Consider the following 18,961-nt stretch of genomic DNA (forward strand, 5'->3'; position numbering starts at 1 on the left):
AAGATCACCAGGCATGTCAGAGGTGTGACAAGTCTCCATAAGAGAGAATACATGGAAAGCAAAAGGGAAGGAAAATGTTGAAATGAAAGAGGTGCAGGTTGAAGGGCAGTTTGTTTTCTTTGCAACTGGAATTTCAGAGGGCACAGAGGAAGGGATGGGCAGGTTGAATTAGGGTATGGTTGAGGTTTGGTTGAGGAGAATGGGGATGAGAGTACATAAGGAGAGACTAGGGGACTGTTCTCTCCCAAATAGTTAATTATTAGAGGAACAGGGAGTAAAATGATATACTGCTATCATGGTGCTGAAGTTGATATTATTGCCAGAGGCATAAGAACACTTGTGAGGTTGTTGCTGTGCCTGTGGACTATTATTACGGAGACTCTATTGGCTATTTTGCCTCTTCCTGCTCCTTCCTGTTTGTTCTCACTACAAGTTTTTGGTTAACTTTGTCATCCTTTTCATCTGTCTACTCTAGGTACTAAAGGTGATTGCAGTGCTTATAATGAATGTCTGGACTAGACATTTTTCTGGGTCTCCTCACCCCTCTCTCTTGATTTTATACTTAAAAAGTATAGGAAAGTAGTGTCTCCGTTATCTTCACTATTTACTTCTCTTCAGTCCAGTACCGTAGGGAGTATTCAGTGACTGTGGTGGTAATTGAAAGAACTGCCAATTCTTGGCCTCCTCTTCAATCTTCTTTACACCTGATCCTGAGAGATTTTTGCTAATGGGGGAAGCAAACCTTAGCTGCAGAAGAAGAGTTTCAGATATCATCTACCCGATCATTCATCTACAGCACAAAGCAGAAGGAGCTGGCTGTAGCAGGCATTGCTTCTCTTAAAGTATTCTACTGAATCAGCATGGAGTGGTGACTTGCACTCCAATGTGCCTGCCAACTGCCATGTTTAAATACTTCTTTTTTATTTCCATTCCCTTATCTTCCCCCTTCCTCTTACCCCTCCTGCTCCTCATTCTCCTGTATCCTATGACTATTTTTCTATTTCTTTGGGAGCTTATTTGCTTTTCCCTGGTGCTTATTTTCTGAATGAACCACAATATTCTTCAACAATAAAGGAGAAATGCTGTTGTGCTTTAGTTTCACCAATGTGAAATATGTTTTATATTGTTTGTAATTATGTACAAATGAACAAACAGAAATGTAATTTAAAACAGAAATCGTCAACAAGAAAAACTTGTTTATTGTTCTCCACTAAATTTAGACAATATCTGGAAATGTGATGACTTCCTCCTGGGATGTGAAGGTCCTTCAGTGCTTGTGAGAGAAAAGCTAATAATTTATGTAGATTAAAGTCTTTAACTCAAGGTTATCATTCCCATGACAAAATTATTTATTTATCTCTAGTTCCTTTTCTATGGAGAGCGAAATCTGAAATATGAGATTGTAATTCCCATGCCAACATTACTTATTTATCTCTGGTTTCTTTTCTACAGCCTTTTGCCTGTGCCCTGAGACAATGGATGCAGGCAATAAATCTACTGTATCTGAATTTGTGCTGTTGGGACTCTCCAGTTCCTGGGACCTCCAACTGTTCTTCTTCATGGTGTTTTCTTTGTTTTATGTGGCAACAATGGTGGGCAACTGCCTCATACTTATCATAGTCATCGTTGATTCCCACCTTCATTCTCCCATGTATTTTTTGCTCACTAACCTCTCTGTTATTGATATGTTTCTAGCTTCTTTTGCTACCCCCAAGATGATTACAGACTCTCTCACTGGACATAAAACTATCTCATTTGATGGCTGCATCTCCCAGATTTTTTTCTTGCATCTCTTTACTGGCACTGAGATTATCCTGCTAATGACTATGTCTTTTGATAGATATATTGCCATATGCAAACCCCTTCGCTATGCAGTCATTATAAGTCCCCGGGTGTGTATTATTTCCTGGGTGGTGGGTATCATGCATTCAATGAGCCAGGTTTGCCCTTTGCTTGCCTTTCTGTGGCCCCAATAAAGTAGACAGCTTTTCTGTGACCTTCCAGTGGTATTCCAGTTAGCCTGTGTAGATACTTATGTACTAGGACTCTCCATGATCTCCACGAGTGGCATCATTGCTCTATCCGGCTTTATCCTCTTATTTAACTCCTACGTTATTGTTTTGGTAACAATCAAACACCATTCCTCTGGGGGGTCCTCCAAAGTACTTTCCACTTGCACTGCCCATTTTATCGTGGTCTTCATGTTCTTTGGGCCATGTATCTTCATCTACATGTGGCCTTTAAGCAGTTTCCTGGTGGACAAGGTCCTCTCTGTGTTTTACACTATATTCACCCCTATCCTAAATCCAATCATCTACACACTGAGGAACCAGGAGGTGAAGACAGCAATGAGAAAACTGAAAAACAGTTATCTGAATTTTGACAAGATAGCACAGTCACCTCATTACTCCTAATTAGTTAAAATTAAGCCACTTCTGGACACCCTAACTGATCCCTCTCTCATATTTTCTGTATTATTATTGTTCAAATGATTATTGCCAAATCACTTGTGAGGAGACACTGCAATTCATTTGAAATGTCTTTATGTCCAAAATGAGGGTTTTCTCTAAAAAGGAAGCTCTTTGGCCTCTTTAAGCAGGTAAAACAGTTTTGGGCAGAAGCAGAGAAAATACGCCATGTATTTGCACTTCTTGCCTCCGTAAAGTTATTGAATTTTAATTACTTATTTATTACAGAGATAAGAAAAAGAGGGAGAAAAATAGGATCCTAGTCTGACTCTACAGCACTAGTAATTTATTCTGCTTTTCTCTGTCTGCAAACCTTTATTAAATGCTTACTACTTACGTAGGAGCATACCAAGGATTCGGGATATAAAGATAGAAAAGCCCCAGAGGTGGCTGTTGGGTAGATAAAATTAGAGTTGTAGCCCCAGGACATGTGTGCTGGTGAGAAAATAGAGCACTCTGGGGTGAGAACCAGGTATCTAGAGGGTTTAGTTGGGTCTCAGGGAATTAGGTGATGGGGGAAAAGGAGCTGCCCTCCTGTCCTGCTAGTGACACAACACACCTGATATTACTCAGTCAACCAACATTTATTAAGCACCTAATATGTGTCAAATTAGGTAGCTCATATATTCCTTCATTTCTTAAGGTGGGAACACATTCTCCATTTTATTTACAGAACTGTATGGGTTCTCTGGGTATTCGTATTAATTTTTTTGTGACAGGTCCTTTTGTCTTTATTTTTTAAAATATTGATTGATTGCTAAATACTGCTATTACTGTTTAACTTTCTTTTTGAATTGCTTTCATAAATATGAACTGGGAGATCCTAAATATAAAATGTCTTGGCTTAATGATCTAATGACTCTCAGGTTTCCTGGGTAAAAGAGAAACAATTACTATTTAGTGATTACATTCACTCAGTGCTAGATGGGTGGGGACTTGTTGTCCAGTCTATGAGCTCCAGAGTGAATTGGGTTTAAAGCTTGATCTTTGAGCAAGAAATGTAGCCACTAAACCCAGAGAAAGAAAGTAGCTTTTGGGCTTAACCGAGTAAAAGATGGAGATGAGGTGTAGGATGACTGGAAAGGTAGGAAATCCCTAGATTTTGAAGAATTTTGAATGTCAAACAGGATTTTTGTATTTGATCCTAGAGGTGATAGGGAGCCCCTGGAGTTTATTGAATGGGGTGGAGTGGTATGGTCGAATGTGTGCTTTAATTTAAAAAAATCGCTTTTTTGACTAAATATAGGATGGACTGGAGTCAGAACTGATGTATGCAGATTCTCTAGCAGGCTATGGAATAATGAGATATAAAGTGATAAGGGTCTTGCACCAGAGATGTGGCAGTGTCAGAGGAAAGAAACAGAGATCTTGTAAAGGTAAAATTAACAGCATCTTTCCATTACCTTCTGGAAGACAGCATTTCATCATCATACCATGTGATACAGAGAATCATTTTAGGGGTTTAAGATATTTCACCTAAAGAAGGAAATAATAACCGGAGATGGAAGGTTCATAGTAGTTGTTATCAATTATTTAAAAGACTTCAATGTAGAAGAGAAAGATGTGTTATTTTAAAGATCATAATTAAAGAGAAAATGTGTTGTCATGAAGATCATAACAAGAACTAATAGGTGACATTTTAAGGGGATAAATTCTTGTTTTTTATAGGGAATAACTTTTAAAAATACAAATAAAGCTGTTCTAAGGGAGAAATTGACTAGGTAAATACTGATTTCCCTGTTACTGGAAATAATTTAAGAATTGCTTCAATGACCATTTGTGTGGGATATTGCAAAACATATTCCTGTAATGTGTTAAAGGTTGGGTTCTGATGGTTGCCATCTGTGTGGTTCAGAGAAATTTAACTTCTCTCTACCTCAGTTTTCTCATTTATACAAGAAGGGAGGTTTAAATCAATAACAAACTTTAAGTTTCATTCTAGATCTAAAGCCAATGATGCCATGAGATAAAATAAATTTCCTAGCTCTGTAAATGTCTCTCTATAAGTTTCTATACATAAGATTCTGTAATTATTTATCTGGAAGACAGATAAACAAGAGTTAACAGAATAATAATTATTCTGACTTTAAAAAAGCTTTTTTTCTATTATAGTACTAAGACTAACTGACAATAAACTTACAATTTTTGTCCCTTGGAAAATTACTTTGCATAACTTAATAACTCCCACTGCAGGATGAGTCTCTAAAGCAGGAGCCTATATCTCTCCATAATGTAAAGATCATGCAGGTACTTGATAAAAAGCAAATGTAAGCATAGTCAGTATTGCTCCTGAAATTGCTATTCCCAAGAGCCTTATGATGTAGCATGGTGAACTAAGGGGAAGTTCATTTGAAGGCCATTAAACCAATAGAATATTGCATAGTTTTCAGTGATAAAATACGTCAGGCAAAAGATGAAAATTAAGGGGCATTGATCAGAAAGAAAAAAAGAAGAACCAAGGAACTGAAGGAACATATTTTCAAAATCGTAAGTCTATATGTTAGAATTCTATATTTGATTTACATGCCTGGACTTAGAATATGTAGACAATGTTCTAACCTTGAACTCCTTTCTCTAAAAGGGCAATATTGTCAGTTGTGAGGCACAAGGTTTGAGGTCAGGGCTGTATCCGGTTGAAGAAGAGTGCCAATGTTGGTTTGCTCTCTCCTGGGGACCATTAATGACACTCTGCCTTGTTGGTGTGGCAAGAAGTTTGTAGCTCCAGAATTTTCTAGGAATAATTCAAAGATATCCATGGTAGGGAAAAAGGCATAGTGACATAGTACACCGAGACCAAACGGGAAGGACATCACAGTCATTGTGCTTCTTTCCTCCCATTCCATCACTGAGATTTTTATTTCAGAATTGCGTTAATGACCAGACATATGAAATATTAGAAAGGATATTGCACAAGATCTAGGACTGACCTACATAAGGAAGTGTGATGTGCTGGGAAAGAGCAGAAGGTTTCAGTATATGGGCATGAATCTTTGCTCTGACATTTGGACAAGTTGCTTTCCCTTTATGAACCTCATTTGCCAAAAAAAAATAGATCATTAAACGAATAAAAATTTATTAAGTATCTGTTATGTGGTAGGCAATGTCAAGTCCTGGAGGCACTGTGCTAAGTATTAGTATAATTCATTTCATTCCTCTCTCCCCCCAAATTATTATGAGAATCAAAAGGACCAAATTATGATTGTAAAGTCCGTTGCAAATTGAAAAGCACTATGAAAATGTAAACTATTATTATTGGAGAAGGCAAAGTTTCTGTTTTGTAAGGATCCAACCACCAAAGGATAATTTTAATTGAGGCCAAAGTAAAAAAAAAATCATGTATAAAAAATGTTCCCCTCTTTATGAACAAAACTGCACTGGAGAAATTCATAGGATCATAGATATAGAGCTGGAAAGGACCTTTGAGCCCATTTTACAGATGGGGAAAGGGAAGAACAGTGAAACTAAGTTTCTTTCCCTGGTCACATATATCAAAAGTGACCAAAGTCAGACCCTTTGACTCCACCTCCAATACACCTTCCACTTGACCACACTGCCATCTTCACTTCTTTTGAGTGAAGGTTAGCCTCAATATCATAGAGAAACATCAAGTCACTTCAGATTGAGAGGCTCTGGGTATATCAGGTCCTATCTAGAAACTTCCTTATCCCTGAAGTGTGCTAAAAGATAGTAAGATATCTTGACCAGAAGCTACCTGACTCCAGAGAAAATTAAGGGATCCTAGATGAGTTTATTAACATTTTTATGTTCTATAATAAAATTATATGCCTTTTCTTAGAAAAAAATGTTGTGACAGAGACAGACCATCACTTAATTCTTCATGTTTCAGATGAGGAAATTAATAGAGAGGTTAAATAGCTTTATGACAATCACAAAAATAATCAGCTGCAAGGTCTCTATACTTATTAACATACACCAACCTTAGTAATTTAAAAAAAAAAAAAACTTTAATTGTGCAAACTGTTTGATATACATTATTTCTTTTGTACATTACAGAAACCCTGTGAGTTAAATAGTCCATGAATTCTAATCTTATTTTGTAGTAAGCTCAGAGACTTACTTATTGTCATGCTATAACTAAGTGTCAGTGACAAAATCTGAACTTGGGCTCTGTTGACTCACACTCAAACACTCTATCTACCAGCAGTGCTGTGTAAGAGACAGATCAGTGTAGCCAGAGTTACTGAGCTGATCATCTATTGTTAGCAGTTGACAATGATTTGTGAATCTCTCAAGCATGCTTGCGAAAAATATCCAGAAATTTACTGGAAATAAGGTGAATGGAAGTTAAAGAACATTCAAAATTTCTGTCACAGGAAATGCCAGTACTATTGAGGATGGCATGTACAGAAGAAAATGCTTTAATGCTAATAACTAATTCCAGTTCCCTAAAACAACTCCCTTTTATTGTCTTCATCCTTTTCATCCATTTCTCTTTCCACTTATTCTTGTTTTAATTTTCTCCTTTTCCTCTCATTGATGCTCTGACACTGGTATATACATGACATGAAAAATTCCACTTTGTTTTACAGTTTTCAAAGTTAACTCTTTCATATTTCTTTCAAAATAAAACAAGAGAAAGATTCTTTTCTTCTGGGAATTTCTTCCTTCCTGTCATTGTTAGAATTTTGCCTTTAGAATTGTAACACTCTCCTAGATTAACATCAGAAATCACTGAATAGAAATGACCTGTTCACTGACTCCCCAAGCTTTGAAATCCATCCTTGGGCCATCATCACTATTATCTCATTAAACTCTCATTATATTTAACTGAGTTTATGGCATCATTGATTTAGAACTAAAAATGACCTTAGAACATCTCTTCCATTCACCTTCCAAATAAGAAATGGAGACGCACTTAAATATTTTGCCCAAAGTCTCAACTGATTGTAAAAAGCTGAGACTGGATCCAGGCCCTCTATTTTTTTTTTTTTTTTTTTTGCATCAGCATTTTTCTTCACTGAACAGAGTTGTCTCAGGATAATAAAGTACTGCCAACTAAGCATAGTGGTGTTGGACTGGAATTCCTGAACTTCATTACATTTCAACATTGCACTTTCAAAATTTATATATATATACATATATATATACATATATATATTATAATACAATATTATATCATACAATATTATAAAATACACTATAATATAGCATAATTTTATGCAATGTAGTATATAATTATAATTTATTATATATTATAGTATAATATAGTAATATGTATATATCTGAAAAACTGTTGAACTATCTTTAAAGGTGTTTTAATTTACATTAATATTTCAATGTAGCTACACACTCTAGGAATCTTTGTGTAGAAAAGAGAGGTTGGAGGGAAAAACATAAAGAGAGAACACAGAGGGAAACTGGTGAGTGGGAGAGTATAGGGAGCTGAAAGAACTCTGATCTTCAACCATAAGACTTGGGTTCAAATACCAATTTGGTCTCTAACTGACGATGTGACCTGGGGCAGCTCATCTAACATGAGGAATTAAGTTATGCTTACTCCCATCTCTGTCATAACATGTTTCTAATATTAGATAAATAGTGATGTGATAGAAGAATATGCCTTTTGAGAATCATGTAGAATTCCTTGATCTTCTTTAGAATCCAGCAACTTCCTTGTCAAGATATCTCAATATATATATTATATATAAGATATATATATCTCATCCATATATGTATACATATTCACATATGCATATACATATATGTATGTACACATATATATGCATATATACTTTGTGTGTGTGTGTGTGTGTGTGTGTGTGTGTTAGCATGCTTCATGGATACGGAAGTTTCTAGATAGGACTTGATACACTTAGATTCTCCCAATGTGAAGTTAAATAATGACTTACTTTTCTGATTTCTAAAATGTGTGTTGTAGTTGGCAGATTGATTTTCATAAATTTCACAAATTCACATATATTTTCATCTACATCAAAATCATTTATTAAAAACATATACTGAACACTAAGCTAGCAGAATTGAGCAAGATACATAATCTAGAAAAAACATAGTTTCTTTCCTTGCAAAATGTGTAGTTTAGAAGGGGGAATAAGATTCAAACACATTTGACTATAGTACCCAAGAATACATAATAGCATCACTATATAAAAAACAAAGTGGCTATAGAAGTCAAGGCAGAAAACTTTTGCAGACAAGATGATTTGGAAAGAATATATAGTGGAGGAGACATTTGAACTTGAATTTAAAGGATGGGTGGAAATGCAACAGATGAGAAAGAAGGAGGACGTTGCAGTCACAGAGAACAATATGAGGAAATGCATAGAGATGGAAAAGCACAGGTAGCTTTGTGATAGAGTAAATAGTCTATTTGGACTATAGTGTGTGAAGGGAAATTGTATTACAAAGTTGAAAAGTAGGGTAATCCCACATTATGAAAGGGACTGGAATGATGGACAAAAGACCTTGAACTTTATTTGGACAGTAATAGGGAAACACTGAAGATATCAAGCAGAGCGAGGATATAATGAGATCTATAGCAAATTATTTTGGCAATGGTATGAAGAATGGGTTTGGAAGGTGATAAAGTGGAGGAAAAAATCCCTATCAGGAAGCTATGTCAATGATGGGGCTGGTTGTTAATGAGGAAATATGCTTAGTGATAGAAATAAAAAGAGTGAGAAGGTTAAAGAAATATTGTGGAGGTCTAATTGACAGAAAAGGATAATTTATTAGATAAAAGAAATAAGAGGAAAGGATAAATCAAAGTAAGTGATAGTGACAGAAATAGTGAATCCAAGGAGAGGAACAAACTTAGGGGGAGGAATACAATACAATCACGTCAGGACCCATCATTTGAGGTGTTGGTGGGACTTGCAAGTAGAGTTTTCATGTGGGTAATGTGAGATAACAATTTCTTAACACAGGTGTGGGATTCTGGTTTAAGAGAGTAATTCAAGCTATGGATCTGAAAGACACTGAAAAGAGAAAGAAGAGATGAAAAGAGGACCAAAAAGAGAACTTTGGTGAACATTGGTGTTAAAGGGTTGGGAAGAGGACAAAGCCAGGAAATGAATCAGGGAACAAGAAAACTTGTAGAGACATGAGAGGAAGGTTAGGAAAACAGTGTTTCGGAAATCAAGAGAGAAAACAGGAAAAAAGGAGAGGTCAATAGTGTCAAATATTGTCAACTTTTGGAGGATACTATGGTGAGTTCTGATTAACGAAGAGGAAACCCACCTTAGGAAACTTATATTACCTCCCCAGCATACAGTTTCTTAATCCTTAAGTCCACCTTGTCAATGCCAAAGGCAGTATGGTATAAAGGAAAAACAAACAAAACACTGGATTTGGAATCTGAAGACCCAGGTTTGAGTTATAGCTCTGGTGTTTACTACATGACTGGTTTAGGCTTAATCAATTAATAATTCTATAATTTTGTTTTCTTAAGCTATTTCAGGGAAGGAACTGCTCCACTTTTACTGTCACCCTAGTGCCTATCACCAGGTCTGGAATACAATTGGCGCTTAATATATGCTTATTGAATTATTTATTTATTAATGAAAACATTTGCTGACAACCCTATAGCAGGATGAAAGAAGATATATTGAAATGAGGAAAAATGAATATATTTATGTGATATGCACATCTACATATATATGCACATATATACATATACGCACATACCCATGTACATGTACACATACATACATATCTGTGTATATGTATGTATATGCGTATATATGTATGTGTGTGTATATATATACACATACATACATATATATACATATACGTATATTTGTCTCCATGTTCCTGGTAGGATAAAACCTTATTTACTCAGGTTGCTATTTAGAACCCTCTGCAATATGACTCCAATGTTTTAAGTCTTACTTCTAACTAGGTTGACTCTTTCTACTCTAGTCAGACTGCTCTACTAAACATACCTCTCCACAGCTCATGTTTTCATCCTTACTTTCCTCGTGTCATTTCCCATTCCTGAAGTGCTTAATCCTTCTGATTTACCTATATCAATCTCACTCCTTGTGCTACAGTCAGGTCAAGTTTCATTTCTTATATGCAGTTTTTTACCATTCTACCCTAAAATGATTTCTTTTAGATCTCTCATTTATCTACCATTCACTTGTCATATGTACAGAGCCCATATAATTTATCTTTTTATGTCTGTATCTCACTTCCCCTTTAGTATGTCTGCTAGAATAGGAGAGAAGGGAAGAGTAAAAATAATAGACATGTTCATGTACTAAGGATTATACTAAACTACAGTGGAGTATCTACTAGACTATTGCAGAGTGTAATAGAGGACAATATGATATTGTCCTCTATACATAGTAGACACCCCAACATTCTTGTTGATTGATATTACAGATAGTTATTTTATTATAAGGCATAAAACTGTAATTATTTCCCATTACAAAAAATAGTTGCTTTGTAATGGCAGTTATTACACAGTTAAATATTTCTTCTCTGATCTTATTTTCTTTAGGTGGTAACAACCTACAGACTGAATAAATGGCTGGAGGAAATCAATCCATTGTGTCTGAGTTTGTGTTGCTGGGCCTCTCGAACTCCTGGGAACTTCAGCTTTTCTTCTTTGTGGTCTTCACCATAGTCTATGTGGCATCTGTACTGGGCAACATTATCATCATCCTCACCATTGTCTCTGATTCTCATTTGAATTCTCCCATGTACTTCCTGCTCAGCAACCTATCTTTCATTGACATCTTTCAGTGCAACTTTGCCACACCCAAGATGATTGCTGACTTTCTTGTTGAGCATAGGACCATCTCCTTTGAGGGCTGCATGGCCCAGATCTTCCTTCTTCATAGTTTTGTTGGAAGTGAGATGATGCTGTTGGTAGCAATGGCCTATGATAGATTTATAGCCATATGTAAACCTCTGCACTATAGTACTATTATGAATCGGAGACTTTGCATAATTTTTGTGGCTATATCTTGGACTGTAGGGATTCTTCACTCTGTGAGTCACTTGGCCTTTACCATAGACCTACCATTTTGTGGTCCTAATGAGATAGACAGTTTTTTTTGTGACCTTCCCCTGGTCATTGAGTTGGCCTGTATGGACAAATATGAAATGGAAATTATGACATTAATCAATAGTGGTCTGATTTCTCTGAGCTGTTTTCTAGCATTAATTATTTCTTATATTGTTATATTAGCCACTGTCCGGCACCGCTCATCAAGTGGTTCCTCCAAGGCTCTCTCTACCTTAACAGCTCACATCACAGTTGTGATTCTTTTCTTTGGGCCATGCATCTACTTCTATATCTGGCCTTTTAGCAGATTCTCTGTAGATAAATTTCTTTCTATCTTTTATATTGTGTGTACACCTCTCCTGAACCCCATCATCTATTCTCTTAGGAATGAAGATGTCAAATGTGCAATGAAAAAATTAAAGAGCCAGTATCTCAGATCCTGGAAATATTAGAAGACCACCATGAGTGAGCAGCCTCGTAACTGAGACACATTCCCCAGGAGATCATAAAAATCTGTTGCTGAATTCGAATTTTTTTACTTAATTTTTGTCTCTAAAATGGGAAAAAAAAAAAGTTGGACAAAATGTGTCCTTAATTTTAATGGATAATGAGGATTCTGACTAATTCAACAATCTTAATTAAAAATGGACTTACTTTAAAATGGAATATATTTATTATGGTAAATTTACCTGCTCCTTTACACAGTAGGGGATGTGGATGGCATTTGGCCTTCAAATGGGTATTAAAGAGTAGTTTCTATTACACTGAGTAGGATCTATTACACTGAGAGAGAAAATGAATATTAGTAGAATACTGAGTCCCAATCATAGACTACATGCTCATTAAAAACAAAAGAAAACAAAACAAAACAAAGGTAAGGAGGAATGAAGTTCCTATTTTCATGTACTCTAAATATGGCAGTTGACTTTTATAGGGGGCTCCATTTCCTGGCCACAGTTTTTCCAGGTTGATTCCCACATGAAACTTAAGTAGAACAGAGGAAAACGCACAATTGGAAGATCAAGCGTATTTCTCACAAAAAAAGTATTGAAGAATGGGCGATGGGGAAGTGTGAAATTGTCATTGCTCTCAGTTTAGTGTTTTCTACTTGGACAAGTACAGAAGGAGTTAACATTCTTATTTCATAACATCATAACATCATAAGAACAATGAAAATATTTGGGCCATTATACTGGTTAGAAGAAATTTCTTGGGATTTCAGGTAATAAGACAACAGTTGCAACTGTACAATGCCAAACATTGAGATGACTAATGGACAACCCCATCAATGATCCTGGAAACTTGATGATCATCTATGTAATTCATCTGAATTGTGCCAAGCACACTTTGCTTTTGCAATTATTATTAAAATATTTATCCATTAATTATGGGTGCTTTGTTTCTTTTCTACACTGCCCATGCTGGTGGAATAAGAGGTAATTTTGTTTGCTTCACTTGTTAACAAGCCAACTTCGCATATATAGTTGGGCAAGGTGCCAGATCTAATTGATAAATTATACTGTTGGTTTTACTGCTTGTAACTGAGCATGATGCCAAGGGAAAGGCAAAAAATCTCATTTTTATAGTACAGATGTATCCCCCTTCTGCTTCCTCTTTCTATTTATTATGCATATCTAAGAATTTAAAACTGGGTAATGACCCTGTTAGGTAAGAAGATTTAACTATTATCCCAATAGAATTAATACAGCATCAATGAGAATAATGGAGGCTATCGACCTCTGTGAATAGTGCTGGCTTCACATTTATAGAATATCGCAGAATTAGAGTTTGAAGGGACCTGAAAATCAATCTCCCTAACTTAACCTTCAAAGTGGGCAATTCCTTTCTTTAACAGTCCCTGAGAATCACTTTCTTCCAAGACAAATGTAGTTATAATAGTTAGAAAGTTTTTCCTTACATTGAATCTAAATTTTCATCTTAGCAATGTCCATTTCCCCAATGATCCATTTCTTCAAAACTTCAGTTGTTATTCCAGAAGTATGAAGTATTGACTCCCCCTTCCCACTTGCCCCTGTACTCCCATATAAACCCATGGGGTTTTTGTGAAGATCAAGTGAAATAACCATGTAAAATACTTGAAACTTCAAAGCATCTTATAAATGATAGCTGTTACTGTTTTTTTATTAAATTATTTTATTTGTTTTTAATGTTCTAAAATCACTTCCAAATATATTAGATCGTTTCCCCTGCCTCCATCCTCCTCCTTCCCCATTCCCTTCCTGAGACGGTGTACAATCATATATAGGTTCTACATATACATTTCTATTAAATACCTTTTCACCTTAGTCATGTGGCATTGAAGAGTTAAAATGAATGGGAGAAACCATAAAACAAAATAAAATATAATACAAAAAAAAATGGTCTGCTTCCCTCTGTTATCCAATTCCATAACTCTTTCTCTGCATGTCGAAAGCATTCTGCCTCAAGAGTCCATTGTGAATTTTTTTAAGTCCTTGCACTGCTATGAAGTACGAAGTCTATCAGAAAAACTCCTAGCCCACTGTGGTTGTTGCTATGAATAAAGTTCTCCTGGTTCTGCTCCTGTCACTAAGCATCAATTCATTTAAGTCCTTCCTGTCCTCTCTGAAGTCTTCCTGTTCATCATTTCTTAAATCACAGTAGTATCCATTACATTCATATGTCACAATTTATTCAGCTCTTCCCGAATTGATGGGCATCCCTTTGATTTCCAGTTTTTGGCCACCAAAAAGAGAGCATCTGTAAGTATTTTTGTACTTGTGGGACCCTGTCACGTTTCTATGATCTCTTTATGATACAGTCCCAGAAGTGATAAAGCTAGGTCAAAGGATATACACATTTCAGTAGTCCTTTGGGCATAGTCCCAAATTACTCCCCAGAATGGTTGGATCAGCTCACAACTTCACCAACAATGAATTAGTGTCCCAACTCTCCCAGATCTCCATCATTGGCTTTATTCCTGTTTTGTCATGTTAGCCAATATGAGAGGTGTAATGTGATACCTCAGAGTTGTTTTGCTTTGCATGTCCTAATCAGTAGTGATTTAGAACATTTTTTTTCTTTTTCTTTTTTTTTTAAATTCATTTATTTAACTTTTAACATTCATTTTAACAAAATTTTGGGTTCCAAATTTTCTCCCCTTTTGTCCCCTTCCCCACAAAACACCAAGAATTCTAATTGCCCCTATGACCAATCTGCTCTCTCTTATGTCATCCCTCTCTGCCCTTGTCTCTATCTTCTCTTTTGTCCTGTAGGGCCAGATAACTTTCTATACACCTTTCTATACACCTTTACCTATTTCCTAGTAGCAACAACAGTACTCAACAGTTGTTCCTAACACTTTGAGTTCCAACTTCTTTACGTCCCTCCCTCCCCACCCCTTCCCTTTGGAAGGCAAGCAATTCAATGTAGGCCAAATATATGTAGTTTTGCAAATGACTTCCATAATAGTTGTGTTGTATAAGACTAACTATATTTCCCTCCATCCTATCCTGTCCCCCATTACTTCTATTCTCTTTTGATCCTTTCCCTCCCCATGAGTGTTGACCTCAAATTGCTCCTTTCTCCCCATGCCCTCCCTTCCATCATCCCCCCCCCCACCCTGCTTATCCCCTTATCCCCCACTTTCCTGTATTGTAAGAAAGGTTTTCATACCAAAAAGAGTGTGCATTTTATTCCTTCCTTTAGTGGAATGTTATGAGAGTAAACTTCATGTTTTTCTCTCACCTTCCCTCTTTATCCCTCCACTAATAAGTCTTTTGCTTGTCTCTTTTATGACAGATAATTTGCCCCATTCCTTTCTCCCTTTCTCCTCCCAATATATTTCTCTCTCACTGTTTGATTTCATTTTTTTAAGATATGATCCCATCCTCTTCAATTCACTCTGTGCATTCTGTCTCTATGTGTGTGTGCGTGTGTGTGTGCATGTGTGTGTGTGTAATCCCAACCAGTACCCAGATACTGAAAAGTTTCAAGAGTTACAAATATTGTCTTTCCATGTACGAATGTAAATAGTTCAACTTTAGCAAGTCCCTTATGACTTCTCTTTGCTGTTCACCTTTTCATGCTTCTCTTCATTCTTGTGTTTGAAAGTCAAATTTTCTTTTCAGCTCTGGTCTTCTCATCAAGAATGCTTGAAAGTCCTCTGTTTCATTGAAAGACCAATTTTTCCCCTGAAGTATTATACTCAGTTTTGCTGGGTAGGTGATTCTTGGTTTTAGTCCTAGTTCCTTTGACTTCTGGAATATCCTATTCCATGCCCTTCGATCCCTTAATGTAGAAGTTGCTAGATCTTGTGTTCTCCTGATTGTATTTCCCCAATACTTGAATTGTTTCTTTCCAGCTGCTTGCAATATTTTCTCCTTGACCTGGGAACTCTGGAATTTGGCCACAATGTTCCTAGGAGTTTCTCTTTTTGGATCTCTTTCAGGAGGTATTCTGTGGATTCCTTGAATATTTATTTTGCCCTCTGATTCTAGAATCTCAGGGCAGTTTTCCTTGATAATTTCATGAAAGATGATGTCTAGGCTCTTTTTTTGATCATGGCTTTCAGATAGTCCCATAATTTTTAAATTGTCTCTCCTGCATCTATTTTCCGGGTCAGTTGTTTTTCCAATGAGATATTTCACATTATCTTCTATTTTTTCATTCTTTTGGTTTTGTTTTGTGATTTCTTGGTTTCTCATAAAGTCATTAGCCTCTATCTGTTCCATTCTAATTTTGAAAGAACTATTTTCTTCAATGAGCTTTTGAATCTCCTTTTCCATTTGGCTAATTCTACTTTTGAAAGCATTCTTCCCCTCATTGGCTTCTTGAACCTCCTTTGCCAATTGAGCTAGCCTATTTTTCAGGGTGTTATTTTCTTCAGCATTTTTTTGGGTCTCCTTTAGCAGGGTGCTGATCTGTTGTTCATACTTTGCTTGCATGTCTTTGATTGCTCTTTCCGGTTTTTCCTCCAGTCCTCTAACATAATTTTCAAAATTTTCTGAGCCCTTTTTGCGCTTTTCCTGGGTCTGATCCCATTGAGTGGGCTGGGATACAGAAGACCTGACTTCCGTGTCTTTCCCTGATGGTGACCACTGCTCTTCCTCATGAGAAAGGAGGGGAGGAGAAACCTGTTCACCAAGAAAGTAACCTTCTATACTCTTATTTTTTTTTCCCCTTTTCTGGGCATTTTCCCAGCCAGTGACTTGACTTCTGAGTATTCTCTTCACACCCACTTTGCCTCTAGATCCTCCCAGCCAGCGCTTGGGGTCTGAGACTCAAATGCTGCTTCCCAGCCTCAGAGCTTTTGGCGGGGGCAGGGCTGCTATTCAGTGTGAGATTAAGTTCAGGTGCTCAGGTGGGGGCAGGGCCACCTCACGGGCTCAGTTCCCTCAGGGGGTTTATGCAGAGACCTTCAACAATGGATCCAGGCTCCTGCCTGCTTGGGGAGCCCCGGTCTGCTCCCGCCTCCGCTGTTGCCTCCCGATGGGGCCTGAGTTATGGGGGCACCCCACACCCCTCTCGACCCACCAAAGAGACCCTCTCTCCGACCCCCGTCACCTGTGGGTGGAGGGACCCGCACAGCCGCTGGAGATCCCATCCCTGAAGCCTGCTCAGATCTGCTCCTCTCGGTGCTGTGGCCGCGGCAGGACTGGGCTGGGCTCCACGTCTGCAGTGCGACGGACCTTTTGCGAGAGATTTGCAGTTCCCCCTGGGACAGAAATCTCCTTCGCTCCACTGTTCTGTGGCCTATGCTGCTCCAGAATTCTCCGTGAGTTCCTTTTTATAGATGTTTTGGGGGTTGAGGGTTCAGAGCTATGTGTATGTGCGTCTTTCTACTCCGCCACCTTGGCTTCGCCCCCCAGAACATTTTTTTCATATGACTACAGATAACTTTTGTTTCTTCCTCTGAAAACTGCTTGTTCTTATCCTTTGACAATTTATCAATTGGGGAATGACTTTTATTCTTGTACATTTGACTCACTTCTCTATTTTAGAAATGAAGCCTTTGTCACAGACATTAGTTTCAAAAATTCTTTCCCAGTTTTCTGCTTCCTTCCTAATTTTATTTGCATTGGGTTTCTTTGTGCAAAAACTTTTCAATTTTATGTAATTAAAATTATCCATTTTGCAATCAAATGTTATCAAACTCTTGTTTGGTCAAAAATTTCTCCTTTCTCTAAAAATCTGACAAATATGCTGCACCTCGCTCCTCTAATTTGGTTATAGTATCAATCTTTATACCTAGATCACATATCCATTTGGATTTCATTTTTGTGGATGATGGAAGGCATTGGTCTATGCCCATTTTCTGACACACTGTTATCCAGTTTCCCAGTAATTTTTTTTTAAATAGTGAGTTTTTATCCCAGAAGCTGGGGTCCTTGTGTTTATCAAACAGGAGATTGCTGTAATCATTGACTACAGTGCTTGAGTACCTCACCTATTTCACTGATTTACCCCTATTTCTTATCCAGGTCCAAGTGGTTTTAATGATTGCTACTTTATAATACAATTTGAGATCTGGTAGAGCTATGCCACCTTCTCTAGAATTTCTTTTCATTAGTTCCCTGGATCTTCTGGAGCTTTTGTTCTTCCAGATTAAATTTGATATTATTTTTCTAACTCTAGATAATAATTATCTGATAGTTTGATTGGTATAGCACTGAATAAGTACATTAATTTAGGTAGGATTGTCATTTTTATTATATTGGCTCAATGTACCCACAAGTAACTGAGGTTTTTCCACTTAGTTAGAACTGACTTTATTTGTGTGAAAACTGTTTTGTAATGGTATTCATATAGTCCCTGAGTTCGTTCTGGCAGGTAGACTCCCAGATATTTTATAATGTCTCCCTTAGCTTTAAATGGATTTTCTTTTTCTATCTCTTGCTGTTGGGCTTTGTTAGTAATATATAGAACTGCAGATGATTTATATGGGTTTATTTTGTAACCTGCAACTTTGCCAAGGGTTTTTTATTATTTTGAGTAGTTTTTTCCTTGATTCTCTGGGAATCTCTAAGTATACCGTCATATCATCTGCAGAGTGACAACTTACTTTTTGGTTTGCCTATTCTAATTCCTTTAATTTCTTTTTCTTCTCTTATTGCTGCAGCTAGCATTTCTAGTACCATATTGAATTATAGTGGTGATAATGAACATCCTTGTTTCACCCCTGATCTTACTGGAAATGCATCTAGCTTATCTCCAATGCCTGCTGATAGTTTTAGGAAAATACTGCTTATTATTTTGTGGAAAGTTCCATTTATTCCTGTGCTTGCCAGTGTTTTCAATGGGAATGGGCTTTGTCTTTTGTCAAAAGCTTTTTCTACATCAGTTGAGATAATCATGCGGTTTCTGTTAGTTTTGTTGTTGATATGATAAATAACGCTGAAAACTTTCCTAATATTGAATCAGTCCTGTATTCCTGGTATAAATCCTTCCTCATCATGATGTATTATTCTCATGGTTAGTTGCTTTATTCTTTTTGCTAATACCTTATCTAAATATTTTGCAA

At 36.8% G+C, this 18,961-nt stretch overlaps 1 protein-coding gene and 1 pseudogene across 1 annotated transcript; both read left to right on the forward strand.

Annotated features, from left to right (window-relative positions):
- The first annotated feature begins 1,475 nt into the window (after nucleotides 1-1,475).
- On the forward strand, nucleotides 1,476-2,414 carry LOC140514310 (olfactory receptor 4K2-like; annotated as a pseudogene).
- Nucleotides 2,415-10,976: 8,562 nt separating this feature from the next.
- On the forward strand, nucleotides 10,977-11,912 carry LOC140513286 (olfactory receptor 4K1-like). The gene has a single exon (XM_072622853.1). It carries the CDS (start codon nucleotides 10,977-10,979, stop codon nucleotides 11,910-11,912), a length of 936 nt encoding a protein of 311 aa, XP_072478954.1.
- Nucleotides 11,913-18,961: the final 7,049 nt, after the last annotated feature.

This window comes from Notamacropus eugenii, chromosome 7 (genome assembly GCF_028372415.1).
Source record: "Notamacropus eugenii isolate mMacEug1 chromosome 7, mMacEug1.pri_v2, whole genome shotgun sequence".
In the NCBI taxonomy this organism is placed as follows: Eukaryota; Metazoa; Chordata; class Mammalia; order Diprotodontia; family Macropodidae; genus Notamacropus; species Notamacropus eugenii.

Excerpts from the sequence above, each read along its gene's own strand:
- LOC140513286 (XM_072622853.1), top strand. The coding sequence starts at position 10,977 with ATGGCTGGAGGAAATCAATCCATTGTGTCTGAGTTTGTGTTGCTGGGC.